The sequence below is a fragment of the Urtica dioica genome, chromosome 1, assembly GCF_054948205.1.
Source record: "Urtica dioica subsp. dioica isolate 48M chromosome 1, U.dioica_male_clone48M_v1_H2, whole genome shotgun sequence".
Taxonomy (NCBI): Eukaryota; Viridiplantae; Streptophyta; class Magnoliopsida; order Rosales; family Urticaceae; genus Urtica; species Urtica dioica.
The window spans coordinates 1,112,930-1,132,685 of record NC_142756.1 but is presented as its reverse complement, the minus strand read 5'-3'; the positions used below and the strand labels follow the sequence as shown (position 1 = coordinate 1,132,685).

At 41.6% G+C, this 19,756-nt stretch overlaps 2 protein-coding genes and 2 pseudogenes across 3 annotated transcripts; 1 reads left to right on the top strand and 3 right to left on the bottom strand.

Moving 5' to 3' along the window:
• Window positions 1-467: 467 nt before the first annotated feature.
• On the bottom strand, window positions 468-2,086 carry LOC149406068 (UDP-glycosyltransferase 90A2 pseudogene; annotated as a pseudogene).
• Window positions 2,087-6,461: 4,375 nt separating this feature from the next.
• LOC149406067 (UDP-glycosyltransferase 90A2-like) lies at window positions 6,462-8,301 on the bottom strand. Of its 2 annotated transcripts, none has more exons than XM_089611415.1 (2): window positions 7,526-8,301; window positions 6,462-7,286 (listed from the first exon to the last, which is right to left on the bottom strand). In XM_089611415.1, exons 1-2 carry the CDS (start codon window positions 8,277-8,279, stop codon window positions 6,649-6,651), a joined length of 1,392 nt encoding a protein of 463 aa, XP_089467541.1. In that variant the 5' UTR covers window positions 8,280-8,301; the 3' UTR covers window positions 6,462-6,648. The 2 variants fall into 2 exon arrangements, with proteins under 2 accessions (XP_089467541.1, XP_089467609.1); XM_089611483.1 differs by having other exon boundaries at window positions 6,462-7,283.
• A 6,240-nt stretch (window positions 8,302-14,541) lies between these two features.
• Window positions 14,542-16,019, top strand: LOC149406066 (UDP-glycosyltransferase 90A2 pseudogene; annotated as a pseudogene).
• Window positions 16,020-16,132: 113 nt separating this feature from the next.
• Window positions 16,133-16,908, bottom strand: LOC149406065 (non-specific lipid transfer protein GPI-anchored 14-like). The gene is made up of 3 exons (XM_089627897.1): window positions 16,731-16,908; window positions 16,536-16,610; window positions 16,133-16,415 (listed from the first exon to the last, which is right to left on the bottom strand). The coding sequence occupies exons 1-3, from the start codon at window positions 16,906-16,908 to the stop codon at window positions 16,282-16,284; spliced, it is 387 nt and encodes a 128-aa protein (XP_089484023.1). The 3' UTR covers window positions 16,133-16,281.
• Between the last annotated feature and the right edge of the window lie 2,848 nt (window positions 16,909-19,756).

Sequence of the window (19,756 nt, the reverse complement as noted above, 5' to 3'; positions counted from 1 at the left end):
GTCGGTATTATTTTGAGCAAATTTTCAAATTTTTTTTCCATCGCAATTCTCATCGGCCATCGCAATTTCCATTTTTTTGAGGTCATCCGCAGGAAATCGGCGCTATGCATTTCAATTATTGGTTCAGAGTTCACACTATCTTACACATACTGAGGTACAATTATTGTCAATCCAAAAAGTAATTTTTCTCTTGGTGAGTATTCATTCACCTACTTGAAACCAAAAGTTGAAAATTATACCCAACATTTATTTCAATTATTTTCTTCTAACATATAATATGGCCAGAGAAGAATCGAATGGAAACAAAATAAATAAAATAAAAAATAAAAAAATGTCAATTGAGACATCAAATTTCCCACTTTCTGACCTAACAAGAAAATAGAGACACTTCCGAATAAAATTAGGACCATCCACTCCACTTGCGGAGAATTAATGAACTTAAAAAAGAAAAACGAAACGCGGCAATATTTAATTGGAAAGAGGATCCGGATCAATTCATAAATATAAATATAATGACAAAATAACGAGTCGGGTAAAAATAAAGAAGAAATATTAATTAAGACGACATCGCTGTCAAATTTTACGTCGTTACTTCGATGCTCTCCCACTTTTCCCTGCACGTGTCTTCAACCATTGCCTCCAAAGCCTTCCACGACGACCCGCCCTCCGCCACCGCTTCCCTCGCCGCCGCCGCCAGTCTCTCCGCGTTGACTCCGACCGCCGCCTCACAATCAGTGGCCATGAAGTCCTTGACGCTCTTCGCGACCTCCTGCCACGTCACGAACCCCTTCACTCTCTCGGCCTCCACAACCCTCGCTCCGATCTTCAGCTCCTCCGTCACATTCCGAGCGTTCAGCGGCTGATCCACCGCGAGCGGCCACGCCAGAATCGGCACCGCCTCGCAGAGGCTCTCCGTGACGGAGTTCCAGCCGCAGTGGCTGAGGAAGCCCTTGACGCTCCGGTGCCGGAGAATCCTCCTCTGATCCGCCCACTCTCTCACCAACAACCCTCTCTCCGACTCCGAGATCTCCTCCGCCACCGCAGTCTTCCCAACCGCCCATAGAAAGTCAACCCCGGACTCCCAAAGCCCTTTCTCAATCTCCGCCGCTTGCTCAGCCGATATCTCCGCCTGAGACCCGAACGCCACGTATAGAACTCGCCGTCCTCTCTCCGCTCTCTCGTCCAGCCACCGGAGATACTCAGTCCTCGGCTCGGGAGTATCTTCTTCTCCGGCGGCGAGGCAGAGCGGTCCGACGCACCACGCCTTGGGACCGAACTCCCGGTTCCAGTGCTCGACGAACGCAGACTCGATCTCGATGAAGCTGTTGATGACCAGGCCCGAGCTTCTCGCGGTGGCGGCGATGCATTTTTCGACGAACTGAGAGAGAACCAGGTCGAGGCTCGGGTCTGTGAACGTCGTGAATATGTCTTTGGCTGTGACGCTTATCCACGGGAACGACGGGACGACTGTGACCGTAGCATCGTCGCCGGGGAAGAGAGCTCCGGAGATAATGACGTCTCGTTGGACGGCCATGGCGTGGCAGGACATTCCGTAGAAGACGAGCCTCGGGACGCCGAGCTTGGCGGCGGAATCTTGAGTCCACCAGAAGAACCCGTCGGAGACCAGGAAGCTGACACGTGGCGATAACGACTCCATGGTGCGCTCGAAGTCGGGCCTCATGAGCTCGGTGGCGGCGCCTAAAGGGGCGAGGAGGTTTCCGGTGGGGATTTCCGGTGGGTTGTCCGGAAAAGGGAGGGACACCACGGCGGCGGTGGTGCCGGAGAGGAAGTCGGCGGCGAATGGGCGGTTCTCCGGAGTGGTGAGGACCGTGACGGAGATGTCGCCGTGGCGGAGGAGGAAGCGTGCCAGCTGGAGGAGAGGGATTGTGTGGCCTTTTGCCATGAAAGGGAACAAAACGACGTGTCGTTCTGATGACTTGGCCGGAATTTCGAATGAGCCCATTATCAATTTGCCTTTGTTTTGTTTTTGTCCTCCTTTCTTATTATAGAGAAAAGTATGTAGTTTTTTTAACGTCACCCAACTATCTCAATATATATAAATGAAAATATTCTTATTCAGAGAAAAAAATATTCAACGTAGTTGAGTGTAGTGTATTAGATATTATTTTTTTAAGCCTATAATAAAAATGTGAGATTAGACTAATTATTGACAAAAACACGTGTTGATCGTTAACTCATGAGTGTTTCCTTTTTTTTTTTTTCTTTTTTTTTTTTTGAGGGAAAACCGAGAATTCCATTAGAAAGAAGTTATTACAATCACTAATGCAGACTTTGAAAGTCCCAAAACAGAGATGCTCATGATCTCGGACTGAACCGAACCCATCGATATGATCAAATGAAAGCGATCAAGGGGTTTAAACGTGGCTTGGAATCCAACAATGGAAAACCAACAAAGCACACAACTAATCGAGCACAACATCATCTCTTTGACAAAAACCTCTATGGTTGATAGGCAAACCCGAACAACCAAGAGCACAAGACCTCGGAAGAGAGTCTCAAACCTGCATAAACGCTTGTCTAACAGGAATTCCATAACGGAAGGCTGAACGATGGCTAATCCAACTTCAGAAAACAGATAGCTATTGCAAAAAGCAAAGAAAACAGAGAAATTACAACCAAAACAAACACAAAAGACCCCACCAAAGAACAAACGTAACCAAGACCCAAACAACCCGTCACTCGACAAGCTTCAAAGACTCGAACCCACGGCGTGGAGCACCTTCAGGAAGCGACGACGAATGAGGGTCGGACCGCCTAGCTGGCGGCGGCGCTTGGGGCGGCGGTGGCGAGGCCGGGCCTGGTGGTGACGCGGTGCCGACCGGAGCTCTGGTGATGGAAGGGGTGCTCGAGGGCCGGGGCGGGCTCTTGGCGGTGGCCAGCCTCAGGAGCGTGGTCAGAGAGGTTGGGATCGCCGGATCTGAGCTCGGCGGTCGACGGTCGACGGATCTGGGCTCGGCGGTCGACGGTCGACGGATCTGGGCTCGGCGGTCGACGGTCCTGAGCTCGACGGTCGACGGTTGCCGGAACCGAGCTCGGCAGCCTTCGAGCTCGGCAACCTCTGCGACGAAGAAGAAACGAAGAAGAATCGGTCACTGCGACGGATCCATTGAGAAGGGTCTCGTGGAGAATCGCCCTCCCCTCCGGACCGGAGTCGCGACAGCGACGGCGTCCGAACCCAGAGGGGCGGCGACGGCGCTCACCCCCGCTAGATCTAGAACTAGATCTAATTTGCTATAGAGAGAGAGAGACAGGGTTTTCGCTGGAGAGATGATTACTTTAAGATCTTGATAGATTCAATGTTATCACTCATGAGTGTTTCCTAGTTAGCCCACACTTCTATTTTGCCTTTATCCGGAATTGGTAAGTTTATTTGGTTGTTTCTTTGCCTTTTAGTTTTTATGCATGAATCTTGGTACGTTTTGATTGACATTATATCGAGGAGGGAGCTAATATTTTTGGGTTATTTGACATATAATTCTATTTATTTTCAGAGTAGTGGTACTTCAGTCTTTATTATATATTTTTTCATGAAATAATATTTTTGCTCATGACATTAGGGCCGGCCCTTGGTATAGGCGAATAAGGCATGTGTCTAGGGGGGCCCCAATTGGATTTGGCCCTAAAATTTGAAATAATCCAGCTAAATATAATTCATATATTAGGACTTTTTTATTAATAAAAAAAAATCCAACTGATTCATCTCCTTCGACTATTCTTCCGCCGCATTTCTTCTAAAAAATAATGCCAAATAATTAATCCCGAGTAAGAGACCGGAGAAAAGAGGAGAGAAGGTTTTGTTTGTGTACACTTTTTTCTTATTATTTAGTTTTCCTGCTTCTCTGATTGCTATTTTTTTAATGGAGTCTGTCAATCTGATTGATTTTTATGTGATTGGTTTATTCACTGACTGATAAAGACATATCCTTGGTAGCCATTGATTTTTTTCTATATAATTTAATAGAGAATCATTGTGTGAATAGGCTATTGTATTTTCCAACGACATTGACTATTGTATTTTTCAATTTTAATTTTTTTTTTTTGCTTTCTAGGTGTGTTATATAGGTTACAAATTACACAGATTGTACTTTTGATTATACGAATTTGATTAGTACTTTTGCATCTAAAAGTGTTAGGTGCGTTATGTTTTGATGAATGAAAAACTTGATTATAATTTTTTGTTTTATATTTAATTTTGTATTGTTATCAAAAGGCTCCAAAATGTTTATTCGCCTAAGGCCCCGGATGAGTTCGGGCCGGCCCTTCGTTGGTTTTATGACATTGGTGTGGATTCGTTAGTTTGTGACGTTCGAAGATTACTTGAGCCTAGCAGTACATGCAAATTTGTTCATCGCGTTGGGAATAAAGTTTTCAAATTTATTTGCTCACAAATACTGTGTGATGTTTGCTGACTACTAGAATGTGCGCATCTTATATTGAACAATTTGTTAAAATGGTATCCCATGCTATTATTTGAACAAAATGGGCAATACCATCATGATATAATATTGATAACAATAACAACATAAAACATTTCTTATACTCATTTCTTTCTTTGTAAATATATATTCGAGAAATCGCCACAAGTACTATTATTTCAAAATATTTTTCCTATTTTTCACTAAAATTATAAGTCTCGTTAAATGTCAATTTTTTTTTTTAATTTAAATTTGTTTGATGATTTGTTAACATATATAATATATATACGTAAACAAATTAATAACAACACCGAAAATTATTTGTTTTTTAACCCCTTTCAATAACGAGCGATCACACGAGATGCCTCAACTCACGAAGCACTAAAGCGTAATCATAGCTTTAAAAAATGAACAAAAGAAAAAGTGACTATAATTTAATTAATGTAAGAATTTGATTGACAATACCTAAGCAATTTGTCCATTTTCAATGACGCGATAAGAAAAGCCAAATTAGCCACAGCTCAATCTCCAATTAACTTGATATACGTCCTCATATTATTCTAGAAGCTCATAGATGAGTGATTCACCCTATAACCAAAAAGGTACAAATATCTCTTCAAAATTAATTCAATTTTCATATTTATTTGTTTTGAGCTATAAGGATGTCGCATAAGACATATTACTAGGATGATAATTTTACCAATATACCAACGTATTCGTAAGACTCTACTCATCACGAGTAAGATCTTATTCAAATAAATGGATAATTGATAAGTTACAATATTACCCATAAAAAATTATATGGACATGAATATGATATAATTTTTAAGTATCTTATTTAGGATCCCCCATATCGTACCCGCTTAAAAGTATCATTATATTTTAGTGTACATGTTTAATAATTTTTTTTAGATTTTTTTTTATTTTAAGTATTTTTTTAATTTTTTTTTTATCTTTTATTAATAAATCTAATATTAAATGAGTAAAAAAAATCATGGATTATCATGTACTCTCTAGTGTTTTATTCAGATTCAAACCCATTAAAAAATAAATGAGTATGAAATGAATTGCATATGATTTAAAAAAAAAATCGTGGACAATATATAATTTTGCAAGATCCTCCCCATATCCTTCGCATAACTATTCCATAGAAACGTGTAACAGCCACACTAGTCAATCCTAATTTTATAATAGGTGTGCGATCGAATATACAGTTGTGCCAATCGTTGGGATTATAATAATCTACGACCAAGACCTAGCTGAAAATACTTTATGCGGGCAGTTGGCGGGAATATATAATTATCAACGATTTAGCAGCCAAAAAGTTGACAGCTTAACTTTTTTGTTTGATATTTTTATTTTTATTTATTTTGCATATATATTGTATGACGTATTTAAAGTTTAAACTAGATAAAAGAAACATATGCATATTATATTGAGAGAACATATACATATATATATTATTTCTGCAAAGGTTTTCAGTTACAAATAAAACAAAATATAAAGTAGTAAATAATGTCATAAAATTGTAACAAATAAAAGATAAAATAACGTTTACTCATCATCATTATTTCAAATAATTTATTTGACGTATAAAAATAATAAATTTCAAAAATAAGATAAAATAATCATATTTATTTATGCTGCAGATTTTTAATTTTAAATTTTGTTTATCTCACGTAAAACAAAATTTATTGCTGAAAAAAAAAACAATATATACATGTGGTCCTGTGGAGTACTGTGGACGTGATTAATTGACATTTTGAGATCGAATAATCGAAGGGAAAAGCAGATCGTGCGCATTATTTTGTTTTTTTAGAATAAAACGTCGTCGTTATCAAGCCTTGAATTTTTCATAGCTGTCAATTGTCTTATGCGTCATCACTTTTCCATGCACGTGTCTTCGACCATTGCCTCCAAAGCCTTCCACGACGACCCGCCCTCCGCCACCGCTTCCCTCGCCGCCGCCGCCAGTCTCTCCGCACTTTCTGACCTAACAAGAAAATAGAATAGAGACACTTCCGAAGAAAATTAGGGACCATCCACTCCACTTGCGGAGAATTAATGAACATAAAAAAGAAAAACGAAACGCGGCAATATTTAATTGGAAAGAGGATCCAGATCAATTCATAAATATAAATATAATGACAAAATAACGAGTCGGGTAAAAATAAAGTAGAAATATTGATTAAGACGACATCGCTGTCAAATTTTACGTCGTCTCCCACTTTTCCCTGCACGTGTCTTCAACCATTGCCTCCAAAGCCTTCCACGACGACCCGCCCTCCGCCACCGCTTCTCTCGCCGCCGCCGCTAGTCTCTCGGCGTTAACTCCGACCGACTCACGATCAGTGGTCATGAAGTCCTTGACGCTCTTCGCGACCTCCTGCCACGTCACGAACCCCTTCACTCTCTCGGCCTCCACAACCCTCGCTCCGATCTTCAGCTCCTCCGTCACATTCCGAGCATTCAGAGGCTGATCCGCCGCGATCGGCCACGCCAGAATCGGCACCGCCGCGCAGAGGCTCTCCGTGACGGAGTTCCAGCCGCAGTGGCTGAGGAAGCCCTTGACGCTCCGGTGCCGGAGAATCCTCCTCTGATCCGCCCACTCTCTCACCAACAACCCTCTCTCCGACTCCGAGATCTCCTCCGCCACCGCAGTCTTCCCGACCACCCATAAAAAGTCAACCCCGGACTCCCGAAGCCCTTTGGCGATCTCCGCCACTTGCTCAGCCGATATCTCCGCCTGAGACCCGAACGCCACGTATAGAACTCGCCGTCCTCTCTCCGCTCTCTCGTCCAGCCACCGGAGGTACTCAGTCTTCGGCTCAAGAACATCATCATCGTCTTCTTCGACGATATAAAAAATTTAATTTAAAGTGGGTCAAATGTCAACACAAAAATTAAAAATAAATTACTATTCCTAGAGGAATTAATATTAAATCAATTTTAAATTTTTTATACTCAAATTTATAATTATACAGAAATTTTTCAGAACAGTCACTTTCTAATTTTGTTAGATAAATTAAAAAAAAAATTAAGCGATATCAGAATAAATAATCAAACTGAAAAAAGGTCAATGATTTTACCATGTAGGTCGGCTATACAGAGCGGTCCAACGCACCACGCCTTGGAAATTGACACCCGGTTCCAATAGTCAACGAACGCCGACTCCGACTCATAGAAGCTGTTGACCACCATGCCAGAGCTTTTCTCTGCCGCCACGATGCACTTCCCGGTGAACTCAGAATGAACCGGATCGAGACTCGGGTCCGTGAATATCGGGTCGAAGTCTCTTCCGGTGACACTGATCCACGGAAACGACGGCGCCGTCACGGTAGCTTCGCCGGCGAGGAGAGCTCCGACGTCGCGTGAGACGGCCATGGCGTGGCAGGACATGCCGAAGAAGACGAGCCTCGGGACGCCGAGCTCGGCGGCGGAGTCTTGAGTCCACCAGAGGAACCCGTCGGAGATCAGGAAGCTGACACGTGGCGATAAGGACTCCATGGTACGCTCGAAGTCGGACCTCATGAGCTCCGTCGCCGTGGCGAAGTGGGCGAAGAGGGACATGGAAGGGAGGGCGTCGGTGCTCTCGGCTCCGGCGGGGATTCCCGGCGGGTTGGCCGGGAAAGGGAGGGTTACCACGGCGGCGGAGGTGCCGGAAAGGGAGGCGGCAACGAATGGGCGGTTAGCCGGAGTGGTGAGGACCGTGACGGCGATGTCGCCGCGGCGGCGGAGGAAGCGAGCCAGCTGGAGTAGAGGGATTGTGTGGCCTTTGGCCATGAAAGGGAACAAAACGACGTGTCGTTCCGATGACTTGGCCGGAATCTCGAATGAGCCCATTGTGATCACTTGTCGTGTCGCTCTTAATATGTGTGTGGTTTATTATACGCAGAGAAACAACGTCATATTGATCTGAAATATATACAAAGTAAGATTTGCAGTCCACGCACGCATTTAATTCCAGGGATAGATGTCCCAATTATATTAACCCACGTGGCAGCAAAAATTCAAGGCCAAGTGGCAGCAGAAACTCGATCCTAAACATCTAAAAGAACCAATCACAAACCCACCCGAATTTTCGATTAAAAAAAAAACAAAAAACAAAAAAAAAACAAAAAACAAAACAAAACAAAGAATTCGACAAAGCAAAATATGACCCCGTTTGACATAGCTTTGTTTTAAAAAAAAAAGTTTTTAGATTCAATCTTTGAAAAAAACTGTTTTTTTTTCAAAAACTAACATGTGTTTAATAAACTGTTTATAAAACAGTTATTGCTGGTAACAAAAACTGATTTATCGTTTGGTAAAATAAATATATTATAGTAAAAAGACTAAAATAGACATGTTCTTAAAAATTAAATAATAATTATTAGTATGCTTATTTATATGCATATATATGAATAATATTTTTTCTTAAGAAAAATCAAAGAGAAAAAAATATAACGTAACAAGACAAACTACTATTGGACTCCAACGACTAACGATATTCCAATAAAATGCACAAATCATTTTTGAACAAGTTTCACTTTTAGATAGAAAAAAAAAGATGAGACATAGAAAAAAGTTATATATTATGGTACAAAAATCATCACAATTTACGAGGGGAGATAGAATTTAGAACATCATACTGGACAAAATACATATGACTTAGAAACACTTTGTACGAGGATATTACAATAATTTGTATAGCAAACTTAAAAACACTTTTTCCAAAAGCTATGAATCCTAGCTTTTCCATCTCGTGTACAAAATTTAAAATCAATTTTGAAGTTTTTTGTAGAAACAGTTTTACCAAACACCGAATAAGCAGTTTAGTTTTTTCTAAAAAAAAACAGAGCTTTTTAATCTCAACCAAATGCAGCCAATATTTAGAAGATTTTATTGTATGTGTCTTTTTTGTGGTCTAATGTCAAATGCAGCCAATTTTAAACCCACCGCCGACTTCAATATAAAAAAAATCACAAAAATACTTATATACGACAAAAACAACAAAAAATCGACAAAGACTCGAAAATTATCATGAAGTTGACAGCAATAATATAATTTTGTGTGCACTTAAAAAATCAACTAAAACTAAAAAATTGACACATATAATTATAAAGTTAGATGAGAGGTTTGTTTTCTTATAAACTACCATTAACAAAAAAAATGTATTCTTTGCATTTTTTCTTTTTCGTTTTCTGCTATGTTCCATTTTCTTTTCTCTCCCCTTAGCTCTCATTCCAGATTTTTTAGGGTCTCATTTCATGGTCCCAATATTCCAACTGCCCAGCTCGCCCAATAAAGTGATAAACCCTAGAAGCCTGCCAGAATCTCGCGATACCTCGTCGACGACCACGAATCCCCGTCGACCTCGTCTCCAGCAAATCTTCTTATCCTTTGTTTTCTATCAGCAGAGACCGTACGGTTGTTCGCATAGGCCTATTTTTCGTTCGTCCACTCGTCCTCTATTCCTCTATCTCCACCAAAAACCTCATTCCAGCGACGTTGACTGTCAAGGTTCTCGTCTTCTTCTTGTTTTGTCTCTATGTTGGTGCTCCGACAAAGCACTCGCTGGTCTTCTATTCATCGATTCGTTCAGGTTACTCTCTCTCTCTCTCTCAGTTAGTAGTCTTCCTTGAGCAAAGTTTTATTCGAATTTCTGCGGCGAATTGTGTTTATCTCAATGAATTAGGGGTTTTTTTATTTAGCTTTTGATTTAGGGATTTATATATTTTGACATTGAAATCGAACCAAAAAGGTAATGCTAATATATACTTATTTGTATAGGTTATTTGTTTATTCCATGAGTTTGCTCAGAGGTGATGCTCAAGGATACATGATGTTCTATGTACAGAAGATGCTATACTAAAACTATACCTAATTAGAAAACTATGTGTGAAACTACGCATATTTCAAGTGTCTAATTTTTTAACCCCTCTAGCTATCTCATCCCATTATTCTATCCTCATATATTTTCGAGCCTAAAAAATATGTCATAAACCTATCTCATCATGTTCTTCTCGTTTTCGGAAGTTCGCAAGTTATGACCCCTTAAACTCTGCACATTTCGAAGAGAAGCGCATTAGGCGAAGGGGGACATAGAAGCTATAACACTACTACAAATTCACATTTCTGGTGCGGATAGGTATTAGGTGCGACATGTCGCACCTAAATGTCGCACCTAAACACATATTAGGTGCGACATGTCGCACCAGATAGTCCTCCAGATGATTAAAAATTTCGCTGATGTTTAGTGGTATTCGGTACGACATTGTCGCACCGGATATAAAATTGTCGCACCGAAAAGTATTAGGTGCGACATATGTCGCACCCAATACGTTCAGGTGCGACAGATGTCGCACCTAATGGTTTTAAAATTGAAAACCGTCAGAAAATTCCCCCCGAATTTTTTGTTTCATATTCGGTGCGACATTATGTGTGACATGTCGCACCGAATATTTCTATATTGTCGCACCTACCCAATAGTTTAGGGTATTCTAAATACCCGAGCCTCCTTCTTCCTCGCCCGAGTCTCAATCCCACTCGTCCTCTTCCTCGCCCCTCTCTGCATATTATCCTATCTCTATCTCATTATTCTCGCTCTCTCTCTCTCTCTCTCTCTCTCTCTCTCTCTCTCTCTCTCTCTCTCTCTCCGACGCTTCACTCGGCCTATCTCCGACGACGTACGTCCTCTCCGCCGTGAACCTTGCCGTCCTCCTCCAAGGTACATCTCTATCTCTCTCTCACTCTCTCTCTCACTCTCTCTTCCAATCTCATTGTCATTCTCCGACCTGCCTCGGACCTTCAGATCCGTCCCCGCCACTTGTGACCCACTCGTCTCAGTCCCGGTCTTCCCCCGCCGCCCGTGACCCCCAGCCGCGAAGCCACCTCCTGTAAGTCTATCTTCATGTAGCTCTCTCCATGTTTCTGTACATTTATTGGAATTTTGATTTTTAGGCTGGTTTTTATGGACGAATTTCAGGTTAACTAGAATCAACATGGAAAAATACAATAATTTGACTTTAGAGTAAATATAATTGATTCGGATAATTGTTAACCTTGGGCTAACTAATCTTCACGAAAGTTATGGAATTTAGCAAGCAAATCGGACTTGTTTATGAGAGTTAAAAAAATGAAAGAAAAAAAACAACATTGCGTCAACATGGCTGAATTAATTATTTTTGTTAGTGAGAGATTAATTAATGCTTTATAATAATCTGAAAATGATAATATATATGGATGCATGAAACAATAATCACGAGTCCTAGTGACAATTAGACGCATAGAATTAATATTGGTAGAATTTGAAGACATTTCTTGCTTCACAAACTAAATAGAGAGTAGAACTTGTAGCATATATATATATATATATATATATATATATATATATATCACACTACAAATGATCAGTTTGATAATCATTGATGATGGTAGTTTGAGCTAAAGTACTGTAAATATAGAAACACCATGACGCTAAGGGATCGTGAACGACGGACTTCGCGAAGTCGCAATTTGTAAGTTATTTGTTTTATTTACTATATTTAATTACTTGAATTATTCTTATCTGATAAGTTTTGTGGTTTTTTTTTTGAAGGATGAAATCACCGCCCAGACGATAGATATTTTGCGGCAAGCGGATGAGCGAAACACCGTGATCTCCCAAGAAGATGCAGAGATGTACGCGATGCGCGACGTTTTGGGAGTACGCAGAGACTGGGAAGTCGATTTAGGGCCTTCGATCCCAAGGTCATCACTGGGTGTTGCCCAAGCGCTCGATAGAGGCTCGTCAAGTTCGTCATCTCAGACCGATCCATTGGTTGCCGAGATGCGAGCTCAGATGGATGCCCAACAGGCCGAGCTGCAGGAGATGCGGCAACAGATCGCCTTCCTCACCCAGATGCATAACCAGTCTCCCACGACTCCCCAACCTCCGCCTGCACCGCAACCAGGTGGCACTGATCAGCAGACGCTAGGTTCCACGCCTGGTTCTATGGATTTCCTGCGAGACCGTCCTTACGGAAACGGCGGAACGAGCGGCAGCGCGTCAGGCAGCGGTGGACGAGGACGCGGAAGCGGTTCCCGAAGTTCTGGCAACTTATTCGGTAGAGGGAATTCTACTATCGATAAGTTGTATAGGAAAAAAACTAAGAATTCATTTTTTCGATTTTTTAGAATGAATTTGTATTTTTAGTTAAGAATTCTATTTTCAGAATATTATTTCTAATTTAGAATTTTGTAAATTTTTTATTTAATTCTAAATGAATTTTTATTTAATTTTCTAATTTCTAATTTTGTAATTTTTTTAAATTAAAATAACATATTCGGTGCGACATGTCGCACCGAATATGATGGCGGGAAGGGTATTAGGTGCGACAATGTCGCACCTGATATGAATAATCCGCCAATTTTTATAAATTTGGCAGGAAAATAGTTTGGGCATTAGGTGCGACAATGTCGCACCTGAAAGTGTCGCACCTAAAGGTAAACTATTAGGTGCGACATATGAAGTATATGGTGCGACAATTGTCGCACCGGATGACTGTTTTTGTCCTAGTACTATCATAAATCAGAATCAATCAAACGCGGTCCGCATAGGGGGCGAAAACCTCCCCTAACGAACAAAACCTAAAATCATTAGACTGACGCTCTTAGATGAAGCTCTCTGACAAATCTCATCCCCGGTCATGACTTCGACCACTGGGCCTTATTTTTTCTGATCGACTCCCTCCCATTGATCCTGGTCCCACATCTCTCTCCGGTGAGGTCTATGTAAGTGTGACTGGGTGCTATTTTTCTCTCTCACTTTCCGGCTTTGAGTCACCGATATTGTTTGAATTTGAGAATCGCGTTTTGGTTTTTGTTGGTGTGGAGTCGATTTGCAAATTTGTTTCAAATAGTTTAGTTATCAATAACGTCTTTTTGATTTTTCAGATTGTAATAAGGTCTCTTAGTTGTTTTGGCATCATGTTTAGTTTAATTTGAATTTGAGACAGATTAGCTATCGTCAACTTTTCCGCTTGAGAAATTCTGTTAGATTTTTGTCTATGCAGACATGAAAATTTTCTTCATCATGGTCGGTGAATCACGTTTGGTTGGATCTCTCTACCAACATCGAAGAGTTTATTGAAATATTCGGATATGTGCTCAAGATTTCATGTACCTCTGGTTATTTCTCGTTACGGAAATGTGCACAAAATGGGCTATAAATCACACTTAATGTTAGATCACCCACCTTGCTCGTTAATTTTTTTTTTCCTAAAAAAATTAAAAAAAACAAAACAAAAAAATCAGTAGGCGAATTAAAATAAGGAAAACCACGGTAGTTGTGGTAGTCTTTCGCTTCATTGGCCACATGTTTTTCAGTATATAATTATTATTTAATTGATAATGCTATTTGTCAAACCAGTTATTGGGATGGCAAGGAATCTGGAGATTCATTGATGGACATATCCCGTAGCAGCAGCGGAGGGCGACGAACATGCACTCTTTTTTTTTGTTTTTTTTTTTTGTATTTTATATGTTAGCCCTGAGTACATTTAGTTTTATTTATTTATTTTAAAATATTCTATATCTATATATCTACTAAGATTAGAAATTGACCCCTCTAAAATACTTCTATAGTTTGAACAAGCATACTAAATATTTATGTCAATAATAATTTTAACTCTCATTCTAATTTCTAAGTTCAACTTTCATCGTCGCATAAACTTTAATTTAACATGTTATCATATATATTAAAAAAAAGTTATCATATATATATATATAAATTAAATTTTATTCCGGCTCTGCCACGGCCGGGGAGATATTTCTCTCCGTCGAAGGAGGCGATATCGGCCCAGGGTGTGACGTGTCACATGCTACTTGCTTTGGCTCGAGATCCAGAATTCGCGGGTCGTAGTTTGGTATCATCATGCGCCACATCAAAAATAAATTAAAACACATCTTATAGAATCGCTTCCATTTTTTATTTTTTTTTAATTAAACGTGGACAACGTGTTATAATTCCATTAAAGAGACGCATGAACACGCAAAATTAATATAACATTGTTTGTCTCTCTGTAAAGTGTAAAAAAGTAAGAACGACCAGTCAACGGATAATGGCCAACCTCGATATTCCGGCAGTGTCATCGGAACGACACGTCGTACTGTTTCCCTTCATGTCCAAAGGCCACACAATCCCTCTCCTCCAGCTGGCCAGCCTCTTCCTCCGCCACGGCGGCATCGCCGTCACGGTCCTCACCACTCCGGCGAACCGTCCGTTCGTCGCCGACTTCCTCTCCGGCACCTCCGCCGCCGTGGTCTCCCTCCCTTTCCCGGCCAACCTGCCGGGAATCTTCGCCGGAGCCGAGAGCACCGACGCCCTCCCTTCCATGTCCCTCTTCGCCCACTTCGCCACGGCGACAGAGCTCATGAGGCCCGACTTCGAGCGCGCCATGGACTCGTTATCGCCACGTGTCAGCTTCCTGGTCTCCGACGGGTTCTTCTGGTGGACTCAAGAGTCCGCCGCCAAGCTCGGCGTCCCGAGGCTCGTCTTCTACGGAATGTCCTGCCACGCCATGGCCGTCCGACGAGACGTCATGATCTCCGGAGCTCTCTTCCCCGGCGACGATGCTACGGTCACAGTCGTCCCGTCGTTCCCGTGGATAAGCGTCACAGCCAAAGACATATCCACGACGTTCACAGACCCGAGCCTCGACCCGGTTTACTCTCGGTTCATCGAAAAATGCGTTGCCGCAACCGCGAGAAGCTCGGGCCTTGTCTTCAACAGCTTCATCGAGATCGAGTCGGCGTTCGTCGAGCACTGGAACCGGGAGTTCGGTCCCAAGGCGTGGTGCGTCGGACCGCTCTGCCTCGCCGCCGGAGAAGAAGATACTCCCGAGCCGAGGACTGAGTACCTCCGGTGGCTGGACGAGAGAGCGGAGAGAGGACGGCGAGTTTTATACGTGGCGTTCGGGTCTCAGGCGGAGATATCGGCTGAGCAAGCGGGGGAGATTGAGAAAGGGCTTTGGGAGTCCGGGGTTGACTTTTTATGGGTGGTCGGGAAGACTGCGGTGGCGGAGGAGATCTCGGAGTCGGAGAGAGGGTTGTTGGTGAGAGAGTGGGCGGATCAGAGGAGGATTCTCCGGCACCGGAGCGTCAAGGGCTTCCTCAGCCACTGTGGCTGGAACTCCGTCACGGAGAGCCTCTGCGCGGCGGTGCCGATTCTGGCGTGGCCGCTCGAGGCGGAGCAGCCGCTGAACGCTCGGAATGTGACGGAGGAGCTGAAGATCGGAGCGAGGGTTGTGGAGGCCGAGAGAGTGAAAGGTTTCGTGACGTGGCAGGAGGTCGCTAAAAGCGTCAAGGACTTCATGGCCACTGGTTGTGAGACGGCGGTAGGAGTCAACGCGGAGAGACTGGCGGCGGCGGCGAGGGAAGCGGTGGCGGAGGGTGGGTCGTCGTGGAAGGCTTTGGAGGCTATGGTTGAAGACACGTGCAGGGAAAAGTGGGAGAGCATCGAAGTAACGACGTAAAATTTGACAGCGATGTCGTCTTAATTAATATTTCTTCTTTATTTTTACCCGACTCGTTATTTTGTCATTATATTAATATTTATGAATTGATCCGGATCCTCTTTCCAATTAAATATTGCCGCGTTTCGTTTTTCTTTTTTAAGTAATTAATGTTTAAACAAATTCCAAATTAAATACAAAATACAAATCATGGTAGTTATCTATCACAACCAAAAACAAATTCGAAAAGTAATGCCAAAACATAAGAAATCAGTACATAAAAGTGTCAAACCATTAAATTAAAGCAGCAAAAATAAATAATAATAATAAACACACACAGAAAGAATAATAATAATAAAAAAAGAAGAAGATCAAAGATAAAGAACAAGTTGCGGAGCCAAAAAACCTATCAAAGTCCCAAAGGCCATCTCCAACATTCTTCCACCATCACTTTTTTCCTCAGAACTTGTACTACTACCTCCATGATCACTCCTCGAAATATTCCCTTCACAATTAACACACAATTCAATAACAAACGCATACATATATATTACGTCAAATAAGTACATAATCAACATGAAATTAATTAATTGTACAGTAATCATTATTAAATATTTATGCATACCAATCGTCCTTGTTGCGTTGGCAAATCCCTCAAACACCTTAGCCTCTGAAGAGTTTGGAGCCAAATGAAGAAGATCTGCACGTAAAAAAAAGCATCATTTACGTCCACTTTAAGATTAAAAACCGTGTGTTTATATTATATATATATATATATATATATAATATATATATATATGTTAATTAATCAGATACTTACGAACGCAGTTAGAGATGTTGGTGGGGACGTGGCAGGCAGTAGGGAGGTTGAAGGCAATGGTAGAGTTGAGCTTGAGGCCGAGGTTAGGGTCATTTCGGTCATTTAGAAGGACGCAGAGACACTTGGCGCTATTCTGGACCACTTGCTTGAGGCCGGTGCAACAGTCGAGGGTTGGCATTACTTCAATTGATCCGGATCCTCTTTCCAGTTAAATATTGCCGCGTTTCGTTTTTCTTTTTTAAGTAATTAATATTTTTCCAATTAAATATTTAAAAATAATTAATGTTTGATTAATTTTGTAATCTAATAATTGACGAGGTCTTGAGAACGAATTCTTGGTACGTGCGTGTGCAATTTTGGAGGCAATTTGAAATCGAAGAAACGCCATGGTTTTTCATGATGATGAGGAAGATGAGACTACCACTCTAATATTCATTCGGAAGAGAGTTCAAGAGTTTTGTGGTCGTTGGTCGCCTCTTCGATGGAGGCAGAGATCACGTGTGTCTTGATGCTTTTCAATTATGAACCGTATTGAGAGGAAGATGAAGAGCCCAATCTGGCAGGTCATTCCTGTTTTTTAAAGAGAAATTTCATTAAGTGGGCTTAATAAGCTATTAAATATCAAGATTAGACCCTAATATTTAAAAATATCTAAATATGGACTTTTGACCCAAAATCGGACAAAAATACCCCTCTGAACCCTATACATCTCTCACACTTCATTTTTATCATTTCAATCACACTCAAATCCACTCAAATCCACTCAAATCCTCTCTACTTAAGCGGGTTTCAAAAGAATCATGGTAAGATTACTAACTTAATCATTTTTACAAAGTTTATGATTGTATATGATAGAATGTAGCAAAAAAAATCGATCAGATCTGAAAACAAAGTCCAAAATCTGGGTTTAACTTGTTTGTACGATGGTATACGATGAAATTTAAATTTTTGTACGATGAAATTTAGAATAAAAATTGCGTTCTGTACGATGCTGTACGATGATATACGATTCTGTACGATGCTGTACGATGCTGTACGATGCCTGTCTGTAAGATGGTGTACGATTCTGTACGATTCTGTACGATGGTGTACGATGGTATACGATGCTGTACGATGTAGAAGCTTATTTTGCATAGTTTGACTGTTTTTTGCAGTTTTTGTCATGATTAACGGCACTTGGGAGAAGGAAGGACACCAATGGGTTTTCACCAATGCAGAATTTCGTGCATTCGTAATTCCGAAAGAGGTAACGTACACGGAGTTAGTAGATTTCTTATACGAGAAGTTCGAGTTAGACAAATTCGCGTTCGACTTAAAACTCGAAGTCCCATACGCAGTCGGTACAATTCCAGTAGGTCCTGCCGTATTGAAGGACAATGGTGATGTTTCGCATTTTATGAAGCACAAATATCGTAATAGATTTCCACTCTGTGTAAGTTTGGTACCGAAACAGATCGAGGTCATTGCACCTATTGCATATCGAGGAGTATGTAAAGGGAAAGATGTGGAAGTTGGAATGGTGTCTCGCAATGAACCGAAGAAGAGACGGAATACTCTTGTTATCGAGGATCGACAAAATGATCCTATAATTGAAAACAAAGACGGTGGCTGTGACGATGACTTGTTTAACGAGTACAAGGGTGCCGGAAACGGTGACGAAGTATACAGGCGTGATAGAGATTGTAATCACAACAGTGACGAATATGATGGACACAATGGTGATGAATACGAAGGTAGCGATGGTGATGAAGAGAATAGTGATGGATATGACGGAGATAACAATGGTAGAGGTGAAGAATTTGAAGAATTCGTCAATCCCGAAGAATATGAAGAATTTGTGGAAACGTTTACGGTACCAACGGGTCATTGTGAACCATCGAGTCAATGTCAGCGTGAGCCTCCGATGATCGGATCACCTATCGTTCCTTATTCATGGAAAGCACCCGAGTTCAGCGCCGATGATGTTGTGAAGGAAAACCCGAGTCATTATCCAAGTCATTCTTCTACAGGTAATTTAAGTGGATTCAAATGAGATTCAAGTATAATATGAAACCACATATTGTTTAACTAACCTTTGAAAGTAACAGGTAGCTCAGAAGAAATATATATTGGGCAGCAATTTGAAAACAAGCATGAACTGAAGAAACATATCCACTTGTACGCGTTGAAAGATAATTTCGAATTTAGAGTGAAATCTTCTTCGAAAAAGAGATGGTATGTTCTATGCAAAAACGAGAGATGCACATGGAGGTTGAGGGGTGTCGTGCAGTGGTCTGAGATGTGGGAGATTACGTCGTACGAGGCTAAACACTCATGTGGGCGTGTTGTTCGAACAGAGGGCCATCGAGGAGCGGCACCATGGGTCATCGGTCACGTATTTAAAGACAAGTACTCAATTAACTCTATGGCGGAGTATTCGGCGCATAACGTCAGGGAAGAAGTGAAGACAAGATGGGGTGTGAACATATCGTATTTGAAAGCTTGGAGATCCAGGGAGAAAGCTATTGGGTACGTGCGGGGTACGCCGGAACAATCGTACCAGAAGTTACCGTCTTGGCTGTACATGTTGAAGCAAAAGAATCCTGGGACGTTAACAGACTTTGTGCAAGATGGTGATAAATTCAAGTATGCTTTCTTTTCCATTGGGGCGTGTCGTAGAGGCTTCAAAGCATGTCGGCCGGTCATAGCATTGGACGGTGCATTTCTGAAGACAAAATACGGGGGACAGTTGCTTTGCGCAATTGCAATGGATGCGAATTCACAATTATATCCACTTGCATTCGGAGTTGTAGATAGCGAGTGTCATGCTTCTTGGATTTGGTTTTTGAGAAGATTGCGAGAAGCTATCGGTGAAGACGTACCTAATTTGGCGTTCATATCCGATCGCCACGTTAGCATCATACATGGTGTCGATGTTGTGTTTCCTGGTATCCCTCACGGAGCATGTTACCATCATTTACAACTGAATGTCCAACACAAGTTCAAGACAGACCATTGTCGCTTTGAACTTTACGATGCGGCTTACG

Coding starts and splice junctions, on each gene's coding strand:
- LOC149406067 (XM_089611415.1), bottom strand. CDS start 8,279: ATGGGCTCATTCGAGATTCCGGCCAAGTCATCGGAACGACACGTCGTT. Junction 7,287..7,525: donor CTGTATAGCCGACCTACATG/GTAAAATCATTG, acceptor ATATCGTCGAAG/AAGACGATGATGATGTTCTT.
- LOC149406065 (XM_089627897.1), bottom strand. CDS start 16,908: ATGCCAACCCTCGACTGTTGCACCGGCCTCAAGCAAGTGGTCCAGAAT. Junction 16,611..16,730: donor CAACATCTCTAACTGCGTTC/GTAAGTATCTGA, acceptor TTTTACGTGCAG/ATCTTCTTCATTTGGCTCCA. Junction 16,416..16,535: donor CAACGCAACAAGGACGATTG/GTATGCATAAAT, acceptor TTAATTGTGAAG/GGAATATTTCGAGGAGTGAT.